The sequence below is a fragment of the Scyliorhinus torazame genome, chromosome 21, assembly GCF_047496885.1.
Source record: "Scyliorhinus torazame isolate Kashiwa2021f chromosome 21, sScyTor2.1, whole genome shotgun sequence".
NCBI lineage: Eukaryota > Metazoa > Chordata > Chondrichthyes > Carcharhiniformes > Scyliorhinidae > Scyliorhinus > Scyliorhinus torazame.
The window spans coordinates 48,512,102-48,531,839 of NC_092727.1; the positions used below are offsets into that span (position 1 = coordinate 48,512,102).

Genomic DNA, 19,738 nt, shown 5'->3' on the forward strand with positions numbered 1-19,738 from the left:
ATTCCTGCAGTAGGATTTGATACAGATTGAAGCTTGCTCGACCTCCTGTAAAAGCTGATTCGAGCCTCTCCTCGGGTCTTTGTTAACTAGTTTGGATAAACCCAGTGCAATCGCACACCCGGCAAACACCCCAACTGAGGCCAGAAATAAAACATAACAGAAATTGAACCTGTGTTTGGGTGGCATTGTGTGGAATAAGACTTGTGTTAATGCAGTGCCCCTCACAGTCGCCGGATATCCTAAAGGAGTTTACAGATAGGTGAAGTATATTTTGAGGTATGGTCATGTTGTAATGTAAGAAATGCTGCAACAAGTTTTTATGCACAGTGAGCTCCTATACACAGCACTGTAATAATGATCAGATCGACCAGCTCTGCTGACTGAGGAGAAATGGCTTTTCTGGTGGATTGTGGGGGCGGGTATTCCCAGACGAACACAACAATTCCTGTAGAATGTGACCCCTCCATCCCCGAATAGGGGGCATACGTTTCCCTTGAAGCATATGATGGGGAGACTTAAGTGTTGCAGTTCAGTTCTCTCTGGAATTGTCTTCTAATCCATGTATTTGCACTGATCTTTATTTATTTATTTCTTCCTTGCAGGGAGATGGTCTAGAATTCAAAAGGCACTTTCTGGCCATCAAACACAAACTGAGTGACATCATCTACATTCAGAAAGTCCTCCTGCCTGTAATCTGACCTTTCTGCATCGTATCACTGCTGGGACGAGGCTGCCAAAAGAAATTGTGTGGGATAATGGCCGTTCCCACCCAGCTTGTAGGCCCTGTTGAGCTTGTGTGTATGTTTGAGCGTCGGAAGTTAACCCCCTACTGTAGTTAACGGAGAGACTTCAAGCAATGGATCATCTACTGAAATGTAGATTTTAAACCCTGAGCAAATGATCCTGCACTCCAGATTCTAGTGCTTCAATCCTCCAGACTCTGTAGCAGAGTCGACACCTGAATTTCTGCCAGATCTACTGGGCGCTTCATTCATTTGCATTTTTTTTAAAGTTGGGAGGAGCTTCTGAAATTTTGGAACTTTCCCCAATTATGTGCAACACTATATGAAATTCATCTGACCATGTGGAGCATCAAAACCCAGCCTATGGCGAAATGTGTGATTGTTATCCACAAAGATGAGAATGAAGGAAACAGTGAATTCTTCCCTTTGGTGGATCGACCAAACATTGCAGCATCTCCCAACCTGAGGATCAATTGGAACCCAAAGCATTCAGGAAAGGCTCCAGATATTTTTTTCAACAAGAAGTTTGCTAGTGCAGTCAAGATGTGATTCACATGAAGAGGTATATTACAGAGTCCAGGACCTGTAGATTGAGAAAGATGTCAGACTGTTTTGGATGCGTTTCACTTTTAATGCCAGTGTCGTACACACAACATAGCTAATTCTGAATGTTTGATTACAAATGCAGAGATGGGTGAACGTTTAGAATTGATGGGGATTTGCAACTTGTCCATCAGGTTCTGTAGGAGTCACTCTGCTGTTAGGGTCATTCGATGCACAATCATAGATTTAGTGTCTAAAACTATTCAAATTTGAGCCTTTTACAAACTGCGCAGTGTTAGTTTTTTAAATTATCTGTGAAAGGACTGTGTGGAGCACTGCATCTGCGTATCACTAGAATGCTTATCTACATAGTCAGATCAACATATCTTGTAATGAATGTACTGGCAGGAGAAGTAGCTACGCCAGCAGTTGGCTTTTTTAAATTTGGATACCCCACTTCACATCCAATGATTCAGTCTCAGGCCATAGTATAGCAGAAAATCCTGTCAGTTCCCAAGCTGCTGAATCGGATGTGCAAATCTGACACGTCTTTATCAGTTAGTTATTAAATGTTCAAGTATCTAGCTTGCATGGGATCAACTAAACTATTATGGACTGTGTACCCTGAATCGGCTGGTATAGTATCAAATAACTTTATGGTAGATCATACATAATTTTACAAAAACAAAACCAGCACTTTGAGGATTAAGTTACAATTAAGGGTTCTGAAGGATTCAGCTATGATCAGGTTTGCAAATTAACACTAGCAATACAGAACACCAGAAATGTTAAATATTTTTGTTGGAACACTGGCCCTCAACCTGTCTGCTGCGAATAGAACCTGATTTCATTTCTATTTCATGGGAAATATGACAAACACTTTTAGGTACAAATATTTGGTTCAAAGAATCGGGCTGTTGGAGTGACTCTCACTTGGGTTGAAGTGATTCTGTCCATTGCCATGCCCGCTTGATATTTCTCTTTGATTTAAAATAAATAGGCCACACAAAATTACTATCCATCAACTCTTTAAAAAAATCCAGTCTGTGCTTTTTTCCAGTTTCCTGTTTGTGTTTGTAGATATGTTTGTATATGTGAAATTTTAACTGTTCTTTGTAGAGTTTGCGAGAGCTCAGTTTATTGAATCGTAGGGAAATAAATTGTTCTGTAGAAAGGGGAACTTTCAGGATTAGATGGTTCTCTCTCGCCTGCACAGCTGACCACGACAAGTCAAATGTGAGAGATACAAGGGAATTGTCGAGTTCCTTGAGGTCTAATGTTTCAGATGTGACTGCTTTTCTCTCTCTGCTGACTGATCCATTATGTATTTTCTTTCCAAATTTCCAGCATTTAAAACATTTTCTCTATCCCTTTTGCTCTGACCTCGCACATCTTAAGTAAAAGTTGACATTTTTGAGTTAGAATGCTGCTTTGTTTTGCCCATGAAGTTCACTCAGTTTGGTTTCGTTTTGCCAACTGGACATGGAGCCTGTGTGCCGATTCTGTTTGTGCGAAGGAGGGGAGTTGGTTGAACACCTCCACAAGACTTATTCTGAAAGAGTTTCTAACAGACTTTTAAACCTGTATGGAAATGTTTGAATAATTAATAAAGAGTTTCTGTCTGTGCACGCTGCTGCATTTTCTAACAACATGGAACGGTGGTAGGAATTGAGATCCAAGTCTCAAGTTATATACAAATTGAAATGGTGTGATAAATCTGATCTCTTATAGTGGCGCAGTGGTTAACACTGCTGCCTCACAGTGCCGAGGACCCGGGTCGCTGTCCGTGTAGAGGTTTCATATTCTCCCCGTGTCTGCATGTATCTCACCCCCACAACCCAAAAGATGTGCAGGATAGGTGGATTGGTCATGCAAAATTACCCCTTAATTGGAAAAAAAATAATTGTGTACTCTAAATTTATATTTTAAAAAATCTGATCTCTTTTTCGTTTTTAATATGCATCAGATTCATCAGCTTAGTACACAAACTAGTAAAGCACATTTGAAAAAATGTAGCACCTATTGATAGGCAGAGGGATATGGATGTACAGGTACACAAGATCACTGAAATTGGCAATGCAGGTGGAGAAGTTGGTCAAGAAGGCATTCGGCATGCTTGCCTTCATCAGTCGGGGCATTTAGTTAAAAAAATTGGCACGTCATGTTGCAGCTTCATAGAACCTTAGTTAGGCCGCACTTGGAATATCGTGTTCAATTCTGCTCGCCAGACGACTAGAACGATGTGAAGGCTTTGGAGAGGGTCCAGAAAAATTTACCATGATGTTGCCTGGTATGGAGGGCATTCGCTATGAGGAGACGTTGGAGAAACATTGTTTGTTCTCACTGAAACGATGGAGGTTGAGGGACAACCTGATAGAAGTCGACAAGATTATGAGGGGCATGGACAGAGTGGATAGCCAGAAGCTTTTTCCCAAGGTGGAAGAGTCCATTACTAGGGGGCATAGGTTTAAGGGGCAAGGTTTTTTTTACACTGGGTGATGGGAGCCTGGAACCCGCTGCCGGGGAAGGTAATGGAAACGGATATGACTTTTAAGGGGTGTCTTGACAAATACATGAATAGATGGGAATAGAGGGACATGGTTCCTGGAAGGGTAGGGGGATTTAGTTCAGATGGGCAGCATGACGGGTGCAGGTTTGGAGGGCCGAGGGGCCTGTTCCTGTGTTGTAATTTTCTTTGTTCTTTCATGACCTCGCCATCCCAAATTGCTTTACAGACAATGAAGTACTATTTTGAAGTTATTCACAATTGTAATGTAGGGGATACCCCACCAAAGTTTCATCCAGCAAAGTCCCACAAACAGCAATGCAATGATTTGTTGACCGACTGTTTTAGCGATGCGGTTTACCGGATTGATGTTGCATGGGCGAGAAACCCTTGGCCGTGTCAGGAATCCTTTCTCTCCCAAGAGGGTATACAGCGTCCTGTCCAATCTCTTATTTCAAAGAGAGAACCCCCCAACAGTGTGGCACTCCCTCTACTGCAACTAGATTGTCAGTCTGGATATTTATATTGTAAACCCACTTTAAGCCCCGGCAGGCTCTGAGGCCGGGTTTGAGGGGGGTGAAATTGTATGGGCGGAATTCCAACCGGGTTCCCACCTGCCTCAACCCTGTGATTTTAGACTAGGGCGGGCAGGGCCTCAGACAGGAAGCCTCTGCCGTAATAAAGGCCCTTGGCTTTCCTACCCAGCCTCAACGTTTCGGCAGGTGGGCGGATGATCGTTCTGGGAGTAGAGTGAGCTGGGACTGGAATCCTGACACTTCACGTTTTCTCCAGTTCCGAGGACTTGGTTCAGGAAACCTCATGCAGTGCTTCTTCCAGCCACTGCAGCATTGTTCCTAGAGAACTGCCAGCCAAACGGCCTTCTGACTCGGTGGAGAGAGCTGTCCCCGAACCATAGATAAGCCCATCATGCCGTTTGTAATGAGGTATTTAGTGAGCATATTTATACTTTCCCACCTAACTAAAGACACTATTAATAAAGGTGATAATTTTTTGGGACTGGTGGGTAGGTAGGTTGGACAACGTTAACATTTGGCTGTCGTTTTGAATGCGAAGGATGCGATTGCGCTTCTTTTGGGGTTACTAAATAAACTAAAACAACAAATTGAGGGATATATTAAAAGGCAACCCTTAAAGGGATACAACATGAAAATAAACAGGACCTCAAAGCAATGGATGAAGCTGTGGTTGTTTGTAGGATGAGATATGAAGGATCAATAAACGGGTAGCATAACACTGGTTCGTTCCAGGTAGAATAGACGGGTTCCTAAGCTGGCACAGAGCGGATATTAAAAGGATGGGGGACTTGTTTATTGACGGGACTTTTGCTAGCCTGAGGGCGCTGGAAGAGAAATTTGGGTTGCCCCCAGGGAATACCTTTAGGTACCTGCAGGTCCGGGCTTTCGTGAGGAAGCAGGTGGGGGAATTTCCGCTGCTACCGGCCCGGAGGACACGGGACAGGGTAGTCTTGGGCGTTTGGGTAGGGGACGGAAAGGTATTGGACATATACCAGGAGCTGCAGGAGGCAGAGGAGGCCTCGGTGGAAGAGCTGAAGGGCAATTGGGAGGAGGAGCTGGGTAAGGGCCTGTGGGCAGACGCCCTGGGCAGGGTCAATTCCTCCTCATCTTGTGCCAGGCTTAGCCTGATTCAGTTTAAGGTGGTGCACCGGGCACATACGACAGTGGCGAGAATGAGCAAGTTCTTTGGTGTGGAGGACAGGTGTATGAGGTGTTCAGGGAACCCAGCAAACCATGTCCATATGTTTTGGGCATGCCCGGCACTTACAGAATTTTGGAGAGGATTTGCGAAGGCTATGTCCAAGGTCTTTGACACTCTGATAAAGCCGAGCTGGGGGATAGCGATATTTGGGGTGTCCGAAGATCCAGGAGTGCAGGAGTCGAAAGAGGCCAGAGTCTTGGCCTTTGCCTCCTTGGTAGGCTCTTGTTAATGTGGAGGGACGCGAAACCCTAAAGTGTGGCGACTTGAGTCAGTGACATGGCTGGGTTTCTAAGTTTGGAAAGGATAAAGTTTGCCTTAAGAGGGTCCTTGCCGGGGTTCTCCAGGCGGTGGCAACCGTTCCTTGACTTTCTCGCAGAACGTTAAGTGGAGGTCAGCAACAGCAGCAAACCAGAGGGGGGGGGGGGATGGGTGGTGGATAGATTTCACTGGTAAAGGGCAGATACCCCACCTTGTTTTAAGTTAATTCGCTTTTCTTTATTATTATGTTTTTGTTGCTTTCTTTCTGTAGTGGTTTGTAAAATTTTGAATAAAAACAAATTTTTAAAAAAAGGATGGCGCTGTGGATAGTACTGCTGCCTCACGGCGCCGAGGTCCCAGGTTCGATCCCGGCTCTGGGTCACTGTCTGTGTGGAGTTTGCACATTCTCCCCGTGTTTGCGTGGGTTTCACCCCCACAACCCAAAGATGTACAGGGTAGGTGGATTGGCCACGCTAAATTGCCCTTTAATAGGAAAAAATGAATTGGGTACTCTAAATTTATTAAAATAAGTTAAAGATCAATAAACCATGAATTGTTTCCTTAAGGAGAGGCTTTTGGAGGGTGAAAAGCAGTCGACACACTATTCGGAAGCTATATCTCGCATTCAAGAAAATATTCAAAATGTTTCTCTAATATATTTTCTGCATTAATTCTAAAATCTTCTTTGAAGAATTTAGCAGAGACTCCTAGGAGGATGGGAGCAGGCATAACATGAAGAGGGCACTCAGTGGAGCATATATCTCGATTGTGCTGTGTTAACTTTTATGTACTTTCTCAAAAGTTTTTCCATGCCTGGTTAATGCTCTGTAACTCAGAAGTTGAAAAAAGATGTTTTCACCTGGGGGAGGCGCAGGCTTATCCACGTCCAATAACCTGTTCTGAAAACTCTGCTCACATTTTGACATCTGTGACAAATTCCACAACAGCAGCTGAAACAATCCACAACATTCTCCAAATAAGTCAATTTGCCGAATGTTGATGGCTCCTCTAAATATTTCTTCCCTGGGCCATGCCCTACCTGAACTGAGTTTCCTTAAAATCCATTTCTTAGTTTTTGAGTCATATTAGCATAAATTTTTCAAGTTTCACAGCTGCGTGCAATGATTATCCTGACCCGCGCTGCTGAGTATTTCCCCTGCGATTTTCTAACCCAATCTGTCACATCTCCGGGACCTCTGTCAGATCCAATTTCAATTAGATGAAAACGATCATGTTCTCCAAGTCTCCCTCTCTCTCCCCTAATTTGGATTTGGATTTTGTTTATTGTCACGTGTACCGAGGTACAGTGAAAAGTATTTCTCTGCGAGCAGCTCAACAGATCATTAAGTACATGAAAAGTAAAGGAAATAAAAGAATATACATAATACGGCAACACAAGGTACACAATGTAACTAGACAACACCGGCATCGGGTGAAGTATACAGGGTGTAGTGTTAATGCGGACAGTCCATAAGAGGGTCGTTTAGGAGCCTGTTTACAGCGGTGAAGAAGCTTTTTGAGTGTTCGTGCGTGTTCTCACAATGTGTACCCCCAGGAATTTGAAACTGCTAACCATCTCCACCTCTGCCCCGTTGATGCTGACGGGTGTGTACAGTACTTCGCTTCCTGAAGTCAATGACCAGCTCTTTAGTTTTGCTGGCATTGAGGGATAGATTGTTGTCGCTGCACCACTCTACATTCTCAATCTCCCTCCTGTATTCTGACGCGTCATTATTCGAGATCTGGCCCGTATGGTCGTATCGTCAGCAAACTTGTAGATGGAGTTGGAAATTACCCCCCACCTTCAGTGGCAGAGGTAATTATGCAATTAGATCATAAGTGTACTCTAATTAAATTTTTATGTCTTTACTCCATATCTTTTAATACTGTTACTCCACAAAAAAACTTATTGATCTCCATTCACTCCCTAGCCATGAGGCACACCTTCCCAGCACCTGTGCCGTCAAGCTGCTTATGAATTCATATGTTTTAATGAGATCATTCCTCAGTTTTGTAACCCTCTGGAATATAAACCCAGTTAATGCAATTTCTCACAGGACAAAACCCTTTTTCCCAAGGATAGGTTTAGTGAACCTTTGTTGTCTAAGACAAATATTTCCTCCTTTATCTTGGACAACAAAGGTAGCTGAATCTTTCTTCCTTTAGCCAAGGAGACCGAAACTGCAATGCTCAAAGTGTGGTCTCAACAATCCTTGTTCAATTTTAGGAAGACTTCACTCTTCGGTGAGAATTGCCCAGATTTTTATTACCCCCTGAGTGGGGGAAAAAGATGCTTCTAATTCCCCTTGTCAAATAACTGACTCTAATTTTAAGGTTATGGTCAGTGGTTCTGGGTTTTCCCCATGAGAGGAAATAGTTTCTTTCGCTATCAACCCCTTAAAAGATTTTAAATACTTTGATCAGATAAAATGTCAAGCAGGTTGCAATTGAATGTGATGCATTTTGCAGCTGCCTGTGGATTTTGGTGAATACTTTCTAACATTTATCTCGTCTTGGACCCGAGGAATGAGAAACATTTCTGAGGTGCGACTATCCTGGTAATTCCTGAACAATGAGCTGAGCCTCTCAAGTAACATATTCCCAGCAATGATGACGTAATCCACATACTATGTAGGTAAAACAAATGTTTTTTAAACTGCTTTGATGTCAGTGTGGAAATATTTCCATTTTGTTCTGTGACTGCATGTGCTATGTATCTTGTTTTAAACACAGTCAATTTGGAATTTACATTCTTTAGTAATGAGTTAACAAACCCGCATTTTTTTTTCTTTGTAGCACCTTTCGCAACCTCAGGACATCCCAATGTGCTTTACTGTACTTTTGAGGTGTATTTTCTTGTAGGAAACAGCAGCTAATTTGCACAGAGCAAAATCCCCCAAATTGCAATGGTGTAAATGACAAGATAATCAGTTTCGCGATAAATGTTGGCCAGGGTACTGGGAGAAACTGCCCTCTCTTAAATAGACCCACGGGATCTTTAATATGAACATAGAAATACGAGGAGGCTATTTATCCACTTGAGCCTGTTCCTCCATCCAATGAGATAGGAATTAGGAGCAGAAGTAGGCAATTCAGCCCTTCAAGCCTGCTCCGCCATTCAATCAGATCATGGCTGATCTCTTCCTGGTCTCAAAGCCATCTCCCTACCTGTTCCCCATATCCCTTTAACCCGTTTTTTTAAATCAGAGATATATCTATCTCCCTCTTGAAACTAATAGAATATACAGCACGGAGACAGGCCTTTTGGCCCAAACTGGTCCATGCAATCCACAAAGCCCATCAAAGCTGACCCCATTTGTCCCATATGCTTCTAAATCTTTCCTATCCATGTATCTGATTCCGACTCCACCGCACTATGGCCAGCGAGTTCCACAAATTCACTATCCTCTGCAAGAAGTAGTTCCTCCTCATCTCAGTTTTAAATCTACTGCCTCTCAACCTATATCTGTGGCCTCTTGTTCTAGATTGCCCCACAAGGGGGAACATTTGGTCTACATTTACTTTATCAATCCCTATTAGTATTTTATGTATCTCGATCAGATCCCCTCTCATCCTTCTAAACTCCAGCGCGTATAAGCCCAAACTGTTTAATCTCTCGTCAGACGTCAACCCAGGAATCTATCTGGTGAACCTCCTCTGAACTGCCTCCAATGCCACCACATCCTTCCTCAAATAAGGAGACCAAAACTGGACACGATTCTTCAGATGTGGTCTCACCAACACTGTACAATTGCAACAATACTTCTCTACTTTTATACTCCAGTCCTTTTGTGATAAATGCTAACATTCCATTTGCCTTTCTTATTACATGTTGTATCTGCGTATCTTCTTGTGTTTCATGAACAAAGACACCCAGATCCCTCTGCCCAGACACATTTTGAATCTGCTTTCCATTTGGATAATTTGCCTGACTCTCTTTTTCAGCCAAAATGGATAACCTCACACTTGTCCACATTAAACTCCATCTGCCAAATTTTGGCCCAATCTCCGAGCCTATCTATATCCGTCTGTAAAACTTGTATCTCCTCTTCACTGCCTGCTTTCCCATCTATTTTAGTAGCATCCGCAAATTTTGCTATGTTACACTCGGTCCCTGCTGACAGGTCATTTATACAAATTGTAAACCGTTGAGGTCCGAGGACTGACCCCTGCGGCACCCCGTTAGTTACAGTTTGCTGAAATGTAACCTAACTTGAAACACCTGCCTTTTCCCCATATCCCTTAATATCTTTGATTAAGGGGCAGCACGGTGGCACAGTGGGTTAGCCCTGATGCCTCACGGCGCCGAGGTTCCAGGTTCAATCCCAGTTCTGGGTCACTGTCCGTGTGGAGTTTGCACATTCTCCCCATGCTTGCTTGGGTTTCGCCCCCACAACACAAAGATGTGTAGGCTAGGGATTGGCCACGCTAAATTGCCCCTTAATTGGAAAAAACGAATTGGGTACTCTCAATTTAAAAAAAAAAAAAAATCTTTGATTAATTAAAATCTATCCGTCTCAATTTTAAGATTAACAATTGACCCAGGATCAGTTGCTGTTTGTGGGTGAAAGTTCCTAACCTTGATGTGTAGAAATGTTAACTAATTTCACTTTTGAAAGGCTGGGCTTTTATCAGACTATGTCCCCCTAATCCTGACACACCAACTGACGGAAATAATGTGTCCCTGTCTATTTTACCGGTTCCACTTAAGATCTTGGAAACCTCAATGAAATTACTCTTAACCTTCTAACTTCAAGAGAATAAGCACTTTTGTGTGATCTCTCCCTTTGGAGACCAGAGGGCAAATATTTGACACGATGCAGAGGAGCATTTTGCTGTACAAATGACTAGACTTGCGATTTGTTTTTCTGATTTTCCTCCGCATTCCTGGCCCCAAACCATTTTCCTCTGACCTCCTTGTAGTTCGGAAACAGTTTTTCCTCTTAAGCGACAGTACAACAGTCTGTCAAGTCCATCCTACAGGAGGGGAAAGGTGGTGCACAGGAGAGAGGTGGTGGGGGAAGGTTAATCATCGAAGAATCACAAAATCCCTACAGTGCAGAAAGAGGCCATTTGGCTCATCGAGTCTGCACCGACCCTCTGCAAGAGTATTCCACCCAAACCCACTCCCCCGCTTTATCCCAATAACCATTCAACCTAACCTGCACATCTTTGGACACGAAGGGGTAATTTAGCATGGCCAATCTACCTAAACTGCACGTCTTTGGACACTGGGGTAATTTAGCATGGCCAATCTACCTAAAATGCACGTCTTTGGACACTAAGGGGTAATTTAGCATGGCCAATCCACCTAACCTGCACATCTTTGGGCTGTGGGTGAAACCGGAGCACCCAGAGGAAACCCACGCAGACACTGGGAGAACGTGTAAACTCCACACCAGTCACCCAAGGCTGGAATCAAACCCAGCTCCCTGCACTGTGAAGCAGCAGTGCTAACCACGGTGCCTCCGTGCCAAGGAGGGAAGTGGCAGGTGGAAGAGATTTGGTGAGCAGGAGAGTTGGGGAGGAAGATATAAACAGGAGAGGTGGTCAATGGGAGGGTTGGGGAGGAAGGAATTGTGAGCCAGTTAATGCCACTGATCTAGTCATTGTGCGATAGCTGATTTTGTAAAATCATTAAAGGAAGATTGATCCCAAAGCCATTTGACACGTTAAAAATGCATTTTTAGGGAGTTTTTGAAAGGTTTTGGATTCCTAGCCCTGATCTCCAAATAACAATGAAGATGTTCTTGTGAGGCTATCTCAGGGACATTTTAAACAGTTATCTTTGGTACTCTCTTCACCAGAGAGCTTGGAGGCAGGTCAGTTCATCTTATAAGGCAGAAGTAGATAGATTCTTGACTAACAAGGGAACCAAAGGTTAACAGGAGGGTAGGCAAAATGTGGCGATGAGGGCACACTCAGATCAGCCATGAACCTGTTGAACGGAAGAACAGTTTTAAAGGGCTGAATGGCCTACTCATGGTCCTAGTTCATATGTATGTTTGTAACACAAAATGTCTGTTCCAGGATTATCCCAGCTCTCGCTTCTAGTAGCTTCTGTGTTGTCTGTTTACTTTGCTCTGAGTCAATACCCACACTTAACTAATCATGTACTGCGAGCATAGATTAGCCACCAGACCCCTAATCGAACACACAAAAATTGAACACTGCAGATGGGACATTTTGACCTTGAATTGATGGCGTGTTTCTTTATAACCGCTTTTGGACACACATAGTTACTTTGCAGATTTACCGTCTGTTTCTTAGTTACTGGGGTGAAAAAAGGGAGCCTCCTGTCCAAACACTTTCTTCAGCAGAGGAGAGGGTACAGCTGCTGGAGTTGGATCTGTGCACAGAAAACAGCGAGCACTGTCACAATCCCAAATACAAAAAGATATTCATGGTGAAAAGTTGGATTTGTTCTTCTTTATGTCCCTCTGAGACCTGAAAACTATTCTTTATTTTATCCAAGGTGGCATCGGGCGTCACATGACTATGGCAAGCCAAAGTAAACAAAAGGCAACTTTGCACAACGGCATTTCTCCAAAAAACCCTCTTCATTGAAAAAACAAAACACATTGACATGCACTATCATTTGTAGTTGCAAGTCTCCCACATACATGGGGCTGGATTCTCCGGTCCCCCAGCCGTCTGTTTCTCAGTGGTGTGCCATTCGCTGGTGACGGGATTTTCTACCGCTTGACAATGGGATTTCCAATTGCAGCCACCCCACGCCGCTGGGAAACCCATGGGCTGGGAGTGCGCTGCTGGCAGGAACAGGGAATCCCAACGGCCGGAGTATGTCGGCCCTTGTCTTTTAAAAATCATTTCACAGGTTGTGGGCATCATCAACTAGGCCAACATTTATTGCCCATTCCTTATTGTCCTTGTGGTGGTGGTGAGCCGACATCTTGAGCCGCTGCAGTCCGTGTGGTGTAATGCAATTCAATGACATGGGGAGATAGTTTATATTCTCTCTTGTTGGAGTTGGTTATTGTCTGACATTTGTGTGGCACGAATGTTATTTTCCATTATTAGCCCAAGTCCGAAAGTTGTCCAGGTCGTGCAGCTTATGAACATGGTCTGCTTCAGTACCTGCGGAGTCGCAAATGATGTTGAACATCATGCAATTATCTGCAAACTTCCCCGCTTCTGACCTTATGTTGGAAGGAAGGTCATTGATGAAACAGATGAAGATGGTTGGGCCTGAGGAACTCCTGCAGCGATGTCCTGGGATGGAGTTGATCGATCAACAACCACAACCATCTTCCTTCATGCCAGATATGACTTCAATCAGCAAAGAGTTTTCCCCCTGGTTCCCATTGACTCCGGTTTAGTTGGGGCTCCTTGATGCCATACTCGATCGAATGCTGCCTAATGTCAAGGGCAGTCACTTTCACCTCACCTCTAGAGTTCAGCTCTTTTGTCCATGTTTGAACAAGGCTGTAATGATGTCAGAAGCTGAGTGACCCTGGTTTTTAAAGAAAATCATCATGCATGAACTAAAACTGCTTGTCCTTTCTGTCTGAGATGTCATGACTCACGAGTTGCTCTTTAGCTTGATGTTCACTACAAGTTCCACTGGCTGATGTGGTCTTTAATCTCATTTCTCATGTTCGGACAGGAGAGCATTTTTCTAGCCTTCTTCAGAGTAGACTCCGTTCCTTGATGCTTTGCATGGATGTGCTTCAGTATCTCTTTCCTCATCTCCTTAGAGATGATGACTCTAGTTCCTTTGTACAAGATGCTTCTTGTTCTGTGCCCCAATACCACTGAACATCTTTTGCGGTGAACTTAGATAGAGGTTGGCTAGGTAATTCACAAATCTAACAAATGGTTGCACCAACTTCACGCCTATCGGTTGCTGCAGCTTGCATCTTATCAGGATTAGGGCAAGAGTCTTTTTGCTGCCAGTACTTGACCTATGTATTTAACTTCAGTCTTCAGTTGCAATTTCTTCTTCTTCAGCTTCAGGCTCACCTGGTGGGCTCTCCCCAGCAGCCTCACTAGATTCTCACCATGATCTGCAATGGCTTCTTCCATCCATAGACTAGCAGACCATCCACATTTACTCCCACTCCTGGAAGATCATTGACTATCTCAAGCTCTTGGCTTAATACTCTTCCAGAGCAATAGAAATGCCAAGTGGCATGAACAGCCATCGGTATCTCCCAAACTGGTGTTCAGAAGATAGTCAGGAAACAGCTGCTTTCGTCGAATTCACTTGCCCGTATCTATCCTTCACATCTAGGTTAAGACCTTTGCCGTGCCAGGTTGTGGCAAATTTCTTCAATGGTTGATAAGTTGCAGTAAGATTTCTTCAAAATTTTATCGAGGTACTTTTTATCTGTGCACACTGTCAACTTTCCAGGTTACTTCACTGTTCCTTTGCTGCTAATCCAGTCTGTAGGAGTTGACACTTTCTTGATTTCTCCCATCTTTTCCAGTATCTCCAGCTCCTCTATCTTTTATTTCAGCATGGACGTGAGGGAAGTTGGAACTCTCCTCACGGAAGATGCTGATTTGGACTCTCGCACTCACCAAATTCAAGGTGATATTCACAAAGCCATTGAAGATCCATGAAAATACCTTTGTAATTTGTCAGGATCTGGTCAGCATTCGATGGGTTTGTGCTGTGCGTTTTAAAGATCTCAGTCAGATCACCCCTCACACGCGACGGAATCCAATCCCACATGGTGCATCTCACTGACCTGATCACCCACAACTCTAAGGGATTGAAAAACAGTCAGAAGGCAGTCAACCCGCGTGTCTGATGTGCACCAGGGTGGTGGGGGTGGGGGGGGGGGTGCTGGGCCAGGTTTCCGGCTTGTTCTCTCTGCCAGGTAAGGAAACTGACTGGAAAACAGGAAACCAAAGTAGGCCTGGAAGTAATTTACTTACATTATTCAAACCTCGAAGGATCGCAACGGATTGTGACGTCTATGAGGGATCTATGAGGAACATGATGAGCTATCCTTCAGGCTGAGAACCTAGGACTGCCCCAGGCTCACTGACCAGGACCAGGCCCACACCCACTGCAAACCTCTTCTGCTGCATAGAGGGTTACCAGTCCGAGCTTTCAACTTGTTTCAGCTGAGGCAAGTAGATTTTGCTTTGTGTCTACTATCTGCAAGTCTAGGTCTCCTTTCTTCCTATTGCATTGGGTTCTCAGTTTTGTTTGTCCTCTTGGGATTAACCTCGTTATTCCATCGAATATCCTCAACTTTTATCCTTTGGTCACCATCTTGCGCCTCCTCACACAGGTTTTGGAAGCTCATGATGTTGCATAAAGCACCCGTATCTATTTGACACTTCATATTAGCTTGATGCTCCTTCTGAATTCACCATTCCAATAATCACAAATCACTTTTTAACTTTGAGACTTGACTACACCAGTCTGCCCTCAGTAGAGTGATTCGTCAGTATCATCGTCTGACATCTCGCCATCAACCATCTTTATAGCTTTGCTGCTTTCCAGCCAAACTCTTGCATGAAAAGTGATTCAGATTTCTGCAGGTAGAGCACTGTCTCCCCTCACTGAACATGCATCCTTTTCCTTGGCATGGTATCCTCTGTAATATTGAAATGAAAATCGCTTATTGTCACAAGTAGGCTTTAAATGAAGTTACTGTGAAGAGCCCCTTGTCGCCACATTCCGGCGCCTGTTCAGGGAGGCTGGGACGGGAATTGAACCGTGCTGCTGGCCTGCCTTGGTCTGCTTTCAAAGCCAGCGATTTACTCCTATGCTAAACCAGCCCCAATGCAATCAAAAACAAGAGAAAAAGACAGCAAGGAGAATAAGAAAAGTGGTAGGCAGAGTAATCAAGGGTCAGAATCCGATAAGGGCACTGTTTATAAAAAAAAAAAAAAATAGTAGAAAAGGGACAAAGAACGTTAAAAGGATTGGCCTTAAAGGTTTGTACCTGAACACTCAGAACATTCAAAATAAAATGGATGGATTAGCTGTGCAGATAGATGTACACAGGTATGATATAGTTGGGATTACAGAGACATGGCTCCAAGGTGACCAAGGATGGGAACTAATCATTGAGGGCTATTCAGTGTTTAGGAAGGGCATGCAGAAAGGAAAAGGTGGTGGAGTTGCAATGTCAATTAAAGAGGATATTGATACAATATTGAGATAAGATATTAGCACAGACCATGTGGAATCTGTATGGAGTTAAGAAACACACGAGGCAAAAAGCATCCATTGGTATGCAGACCACCAAACTTTAGGGTAATGTTGGAAATAGCATTAAACAAGAAATCATAGATGCATGTGATAAAGGAACATCTGTGATTATAGGTGACTTTAATCTGCATCTAGATTGGGTGAGTCAAATTAGTCACAGTACAATACAGGAGGAATTTCTGGAGTGTATACGGAATGGTTTTCTGGACCAATACATTGAGAAACCAACTACAGAGCAGGCCATCTTGGACTGGGTGTTGTGCAATGAGAAAGGATTAGTTGGAAATCTAGTTGTGAGAGAACCTTTGGGGATGAGTGACCATAATATAATAGAATTCTTTGTCAAGATGGATAGTGAGGTAGTTGATCTGAGACCATGGTCCTAAATCTCAATAAAGGTAACTATGATGGTATGAGGCATGAGTTGGCTATGATCGACTGGGAAACATTACTGAAAGGAAGGACAGTGAAAAGGCAATGGCAGACATTCAAGAGATGAAAAGGTGAACTCCAAAAGTTGATTATTCCTATTTGACTCAAAGAGTGGAAAGGGAACTGTGGCCAACCCATGGCTTACAAGGGAAATTAGCGATAGTACTCGATTCAAAGTAGGTGCACATAAATTGGCAAGAAAAAGCAATAGACCTGAGTATTGAGAGCAGTTTAAAGAGCAGCAAAGGCTGACCAAGGAATTAATTAATAAGGGGAAAATAGAGTATGAAAGTAAGCTAGCAGAGAACATAAAAACTGACTGTAAAAGTTTCTATAGGTATGTAAAGAGAAAAAGATTGACAAAAACAAATATAGCTCCCTTACAACCAGAAATGGGGGAATTCAGAACAGGGAACAAAGAAATGGCTGAGGAACTAAATTCATACTTTGCTTCTGTCTTCACAGAGGAAGACATGAATAATGTACCAGGAGTTCTGAGAAGCACAAGTTTTAGCGAGGAGCTGAAGGATTAGTAGAGAAATGGTTTGGGGGAATTGATGGGAAAAAGGCTGATAAATCTCCAGGGCCTGATAGTCATCATCCAAGAGTACTTAAGAAAGTGGCCCCAGAAATTGTAGATCCATTGCTGGTCATTTTCCAGAATTCTTTGAACTCTGGGATGTTCCTGTAGATTGACGGTAGCCAATGTAAGCCCGCTATTCAAAAAGGGAGGTAGAAAGAAAATGGAACTATAGACCAGAGAGCCTAACGTTGGTAGTGGGAAGTTGCTCGAGTCCATTATTAAGGATTTCATAGTGCAGCATTTGTAAAGTAGTGGTATAATAAGACAAAATTATCATGGATTCACAGAAGAGAACTCATGCTTGACGAATCTGCTGGAATTCTTTGAGATGTAACTAGTAGAGTTGACCCGGGAGAACCAGTGGATGTGGTTTATTTAGACATTCTGAAGGCCTTTGACTAGGTCTCACATAACAGATTACTATGTAAAGTTAAAGTGCATGGGATTGCAGGTAGTGCCTTGAGATGGATGGAAAGGGGCGTTGTGGCGGGAATGGCGGCTGTGGCTGTTGTCCGTTGGCAGGCAGGCCGGGCCTGAGGGGAGCCGACAGCGCGCAACGATGTGGGCCGTGTCGCCGGTCACCTGCTTCTGGGCGGCCAATTGGTGCTGCTGGCTGCCGCCGTGTTGTTGCAGTGTCTGGCGGCCGGTTCGTTGTCGCAGAACCTGACAGCGAACGGCTCGCAGCAGCAAGTGGACCGGGAGACGGCACCCGAGGTGGAGGAGACGGAGCAACTCGAGTACCGCGACTCGCTTTCCCCGTTGGTACTCTGTAGCTGTTTGCCAAATGAATTTGTTCAGTGCGATGACCCGGTGGACTTTTTGGAAATGCGACTGCCTCCCAAGAGCAAGGATATGGTTGTGTAAAATTTGGTGGGCAAGCTTACAATGAAGTGGAGCACACACCAGTACGATGTTCTGCATTAAAGGATATCCAGTGTGCAGGGTCACGCACGTTCCTCCGAGGAAATGTGCCGTGTATCAAGTACACGGGACACTATTCTGTAACAACTTTGCTATATTCCTTTTTCCTGGGGTGCTTCGGTGTCGATAGATTTTGCCTGGCGCACACTGGCACTGCAGTGGGAAAACTGCTGACACTTGGCGGTCTCGGGATCTGGTGGTTTGTGGATTTAATACTACTCATCACCGGGGGCCTGATGCCCAGTGATGGCAGTAACTGGTGCACTTATTACTGAAGATGCACTTCAACTGAATTCTGTGAAGTCTTTTTTTGGGTTTGCTGAGGGGCGTGGGAAAGGACAAAGCGCAACAGGATCCTGTATATGCCTTGCCCTGGACTTATTTGCAGTTTGTTTGGACGCATATTGAATACTGGCACATTGCTCGATTTTGATCTATTCCTGTGGGTATCTGTAAGATTATAATGTCTCAGGCTGAAACAGCTTGTGTATCATTTTTATTGTCTGTAAATATACATTTTGAAAAAAAAAGAAAAGAAAAAAACAGAGATGGATGGAATCAAAGAGTGGAATTAGTGGGTATTTTTCGAATGGCAGGCAGTGACCAGTGGGGTACACAGGGATCAGTGCTGGGACCCTAGCTGTTCACATTATATATTAATTATTTGGATGAAGGAACTATGTCTATTATCTCCAAATATACAGATGATACAAAGCTGGGTAGAGGGTGAGCTGTGAGGAGGATGCAGAGATGCTTCGGCGGGACTTGGACAGGCTGAGTGAGTGAGCATATGCAGGGCAGTATAATGTGGATAAATGTGAGGTTATCCACTTCGGTAACAAAAATAGGAAGGCAGAATATTAGTTGAAAGGGTGTAAATTGAGAGAGGTGGATACTCAGCGAGACCTTGATGTCCTCGTGCATCAGTCACAAAGTAAGCACGCAGGTACAGCAGGCAGTAAAAGAGGCAAATGGTATGTTGGATTTCATAGCGAGAGGATTTGAGTATAGGAATAGAGATGTTTTACTGCAATTGTATAGGGCATTGGTGAGGCCACCTTGAATATTGTGTGCATTTTTAGTATCCTTATCTGCGGAGGGATATTCTTGCCATAAGAAAGAGTGCAGCAAAGCTTTACCAGGCTGATTCCTGGGATGGCAGGACTGTCTTATGAGTAGAGACTAAGTCAGTTAGGATTGCATTCATTGGAGTTTAGAAGAGTGAGAGGGGATCTCATAGAAACTTACAAAATTCTAACAGGATCAGACAGGGTAAATTCAGAAAGAATGTTCCCGATGGTGGGGGTGTCCAGAACTGGGGGTCATACTTTGAGGGTAAGGGGCAAACCTTTTCGGACCAAAGCAAGGAGAAGTTTCTTCACCCAGAGAGTGGTGGATCTGTGGATTTTCACTACCACAGAAAGTAGTTGAGGCCAAAACGTTGTCATTTCAAGAAGGAATTAGATATAGCTCTTGGGGTTAATCAAGGGACATGAGGGAAGGCGGCATCAGGATATTGAATTTGATGATCAGCCATGATCATAATGAATGGCAGAGCAGGCTGGAGGGGCCGAATGGCCTCATTCTGCTTCTATTTTCTATGTATGTTTCTATGTAGTTCTTCTCTCAATTATCTTGTGCTTGAACAGCCTGGACTGCCTCTCAGAATATAAAGCCTCGTCAGTTCACCCAACATTACTCTGCAGATAATGATTAACCACTTTGGAGCCTCTGCTTGTTTCATTGACTGTAATACGTTCGGGTATCCTGAGGTTATGAAACGCGCTCTATAAATAATTGCTTGTTCTTTCAAGTGTAAT

General features: G+C 43.8%; 1 protein-coding gene and 1 pseudogene across 7 annotated transcripts in view; both read left to right on the forward strand.

Annotated features, from left to right (window-relative positions):
- Positions 1–2,912, forward strand: part of chek1 (checkpoint kinase 1) — a 54,345-nt gene extending 51,433 nt beyond the window's left edge. For all 7 annotated transcript variants that reach the window (XM_072486766.1, XM_072486769.1, XM_072486767.1 and 4 more), the window contains one exon: positions 603–2,912. In XM_072486766.1, the coding sequence (XP_072342867.1) occupies positions 603–698 (96 nt within the window). In that variant the 3' untranslated portion in view covers positions 699–2,912. The remainder of the gene's footprint in view (positions 1–602) is intronic.
- Positions 2,913–17,489: 14,577 nt separating this feature from the next.
- Positions 17,490–18,436, forward strand: LOC140397983 (TM2 domain-containing protein 2 pseudogene; annotated as a pseudogene).
- Positions 18,437–19,738: the final 1,302 nt, after the last annotated feature.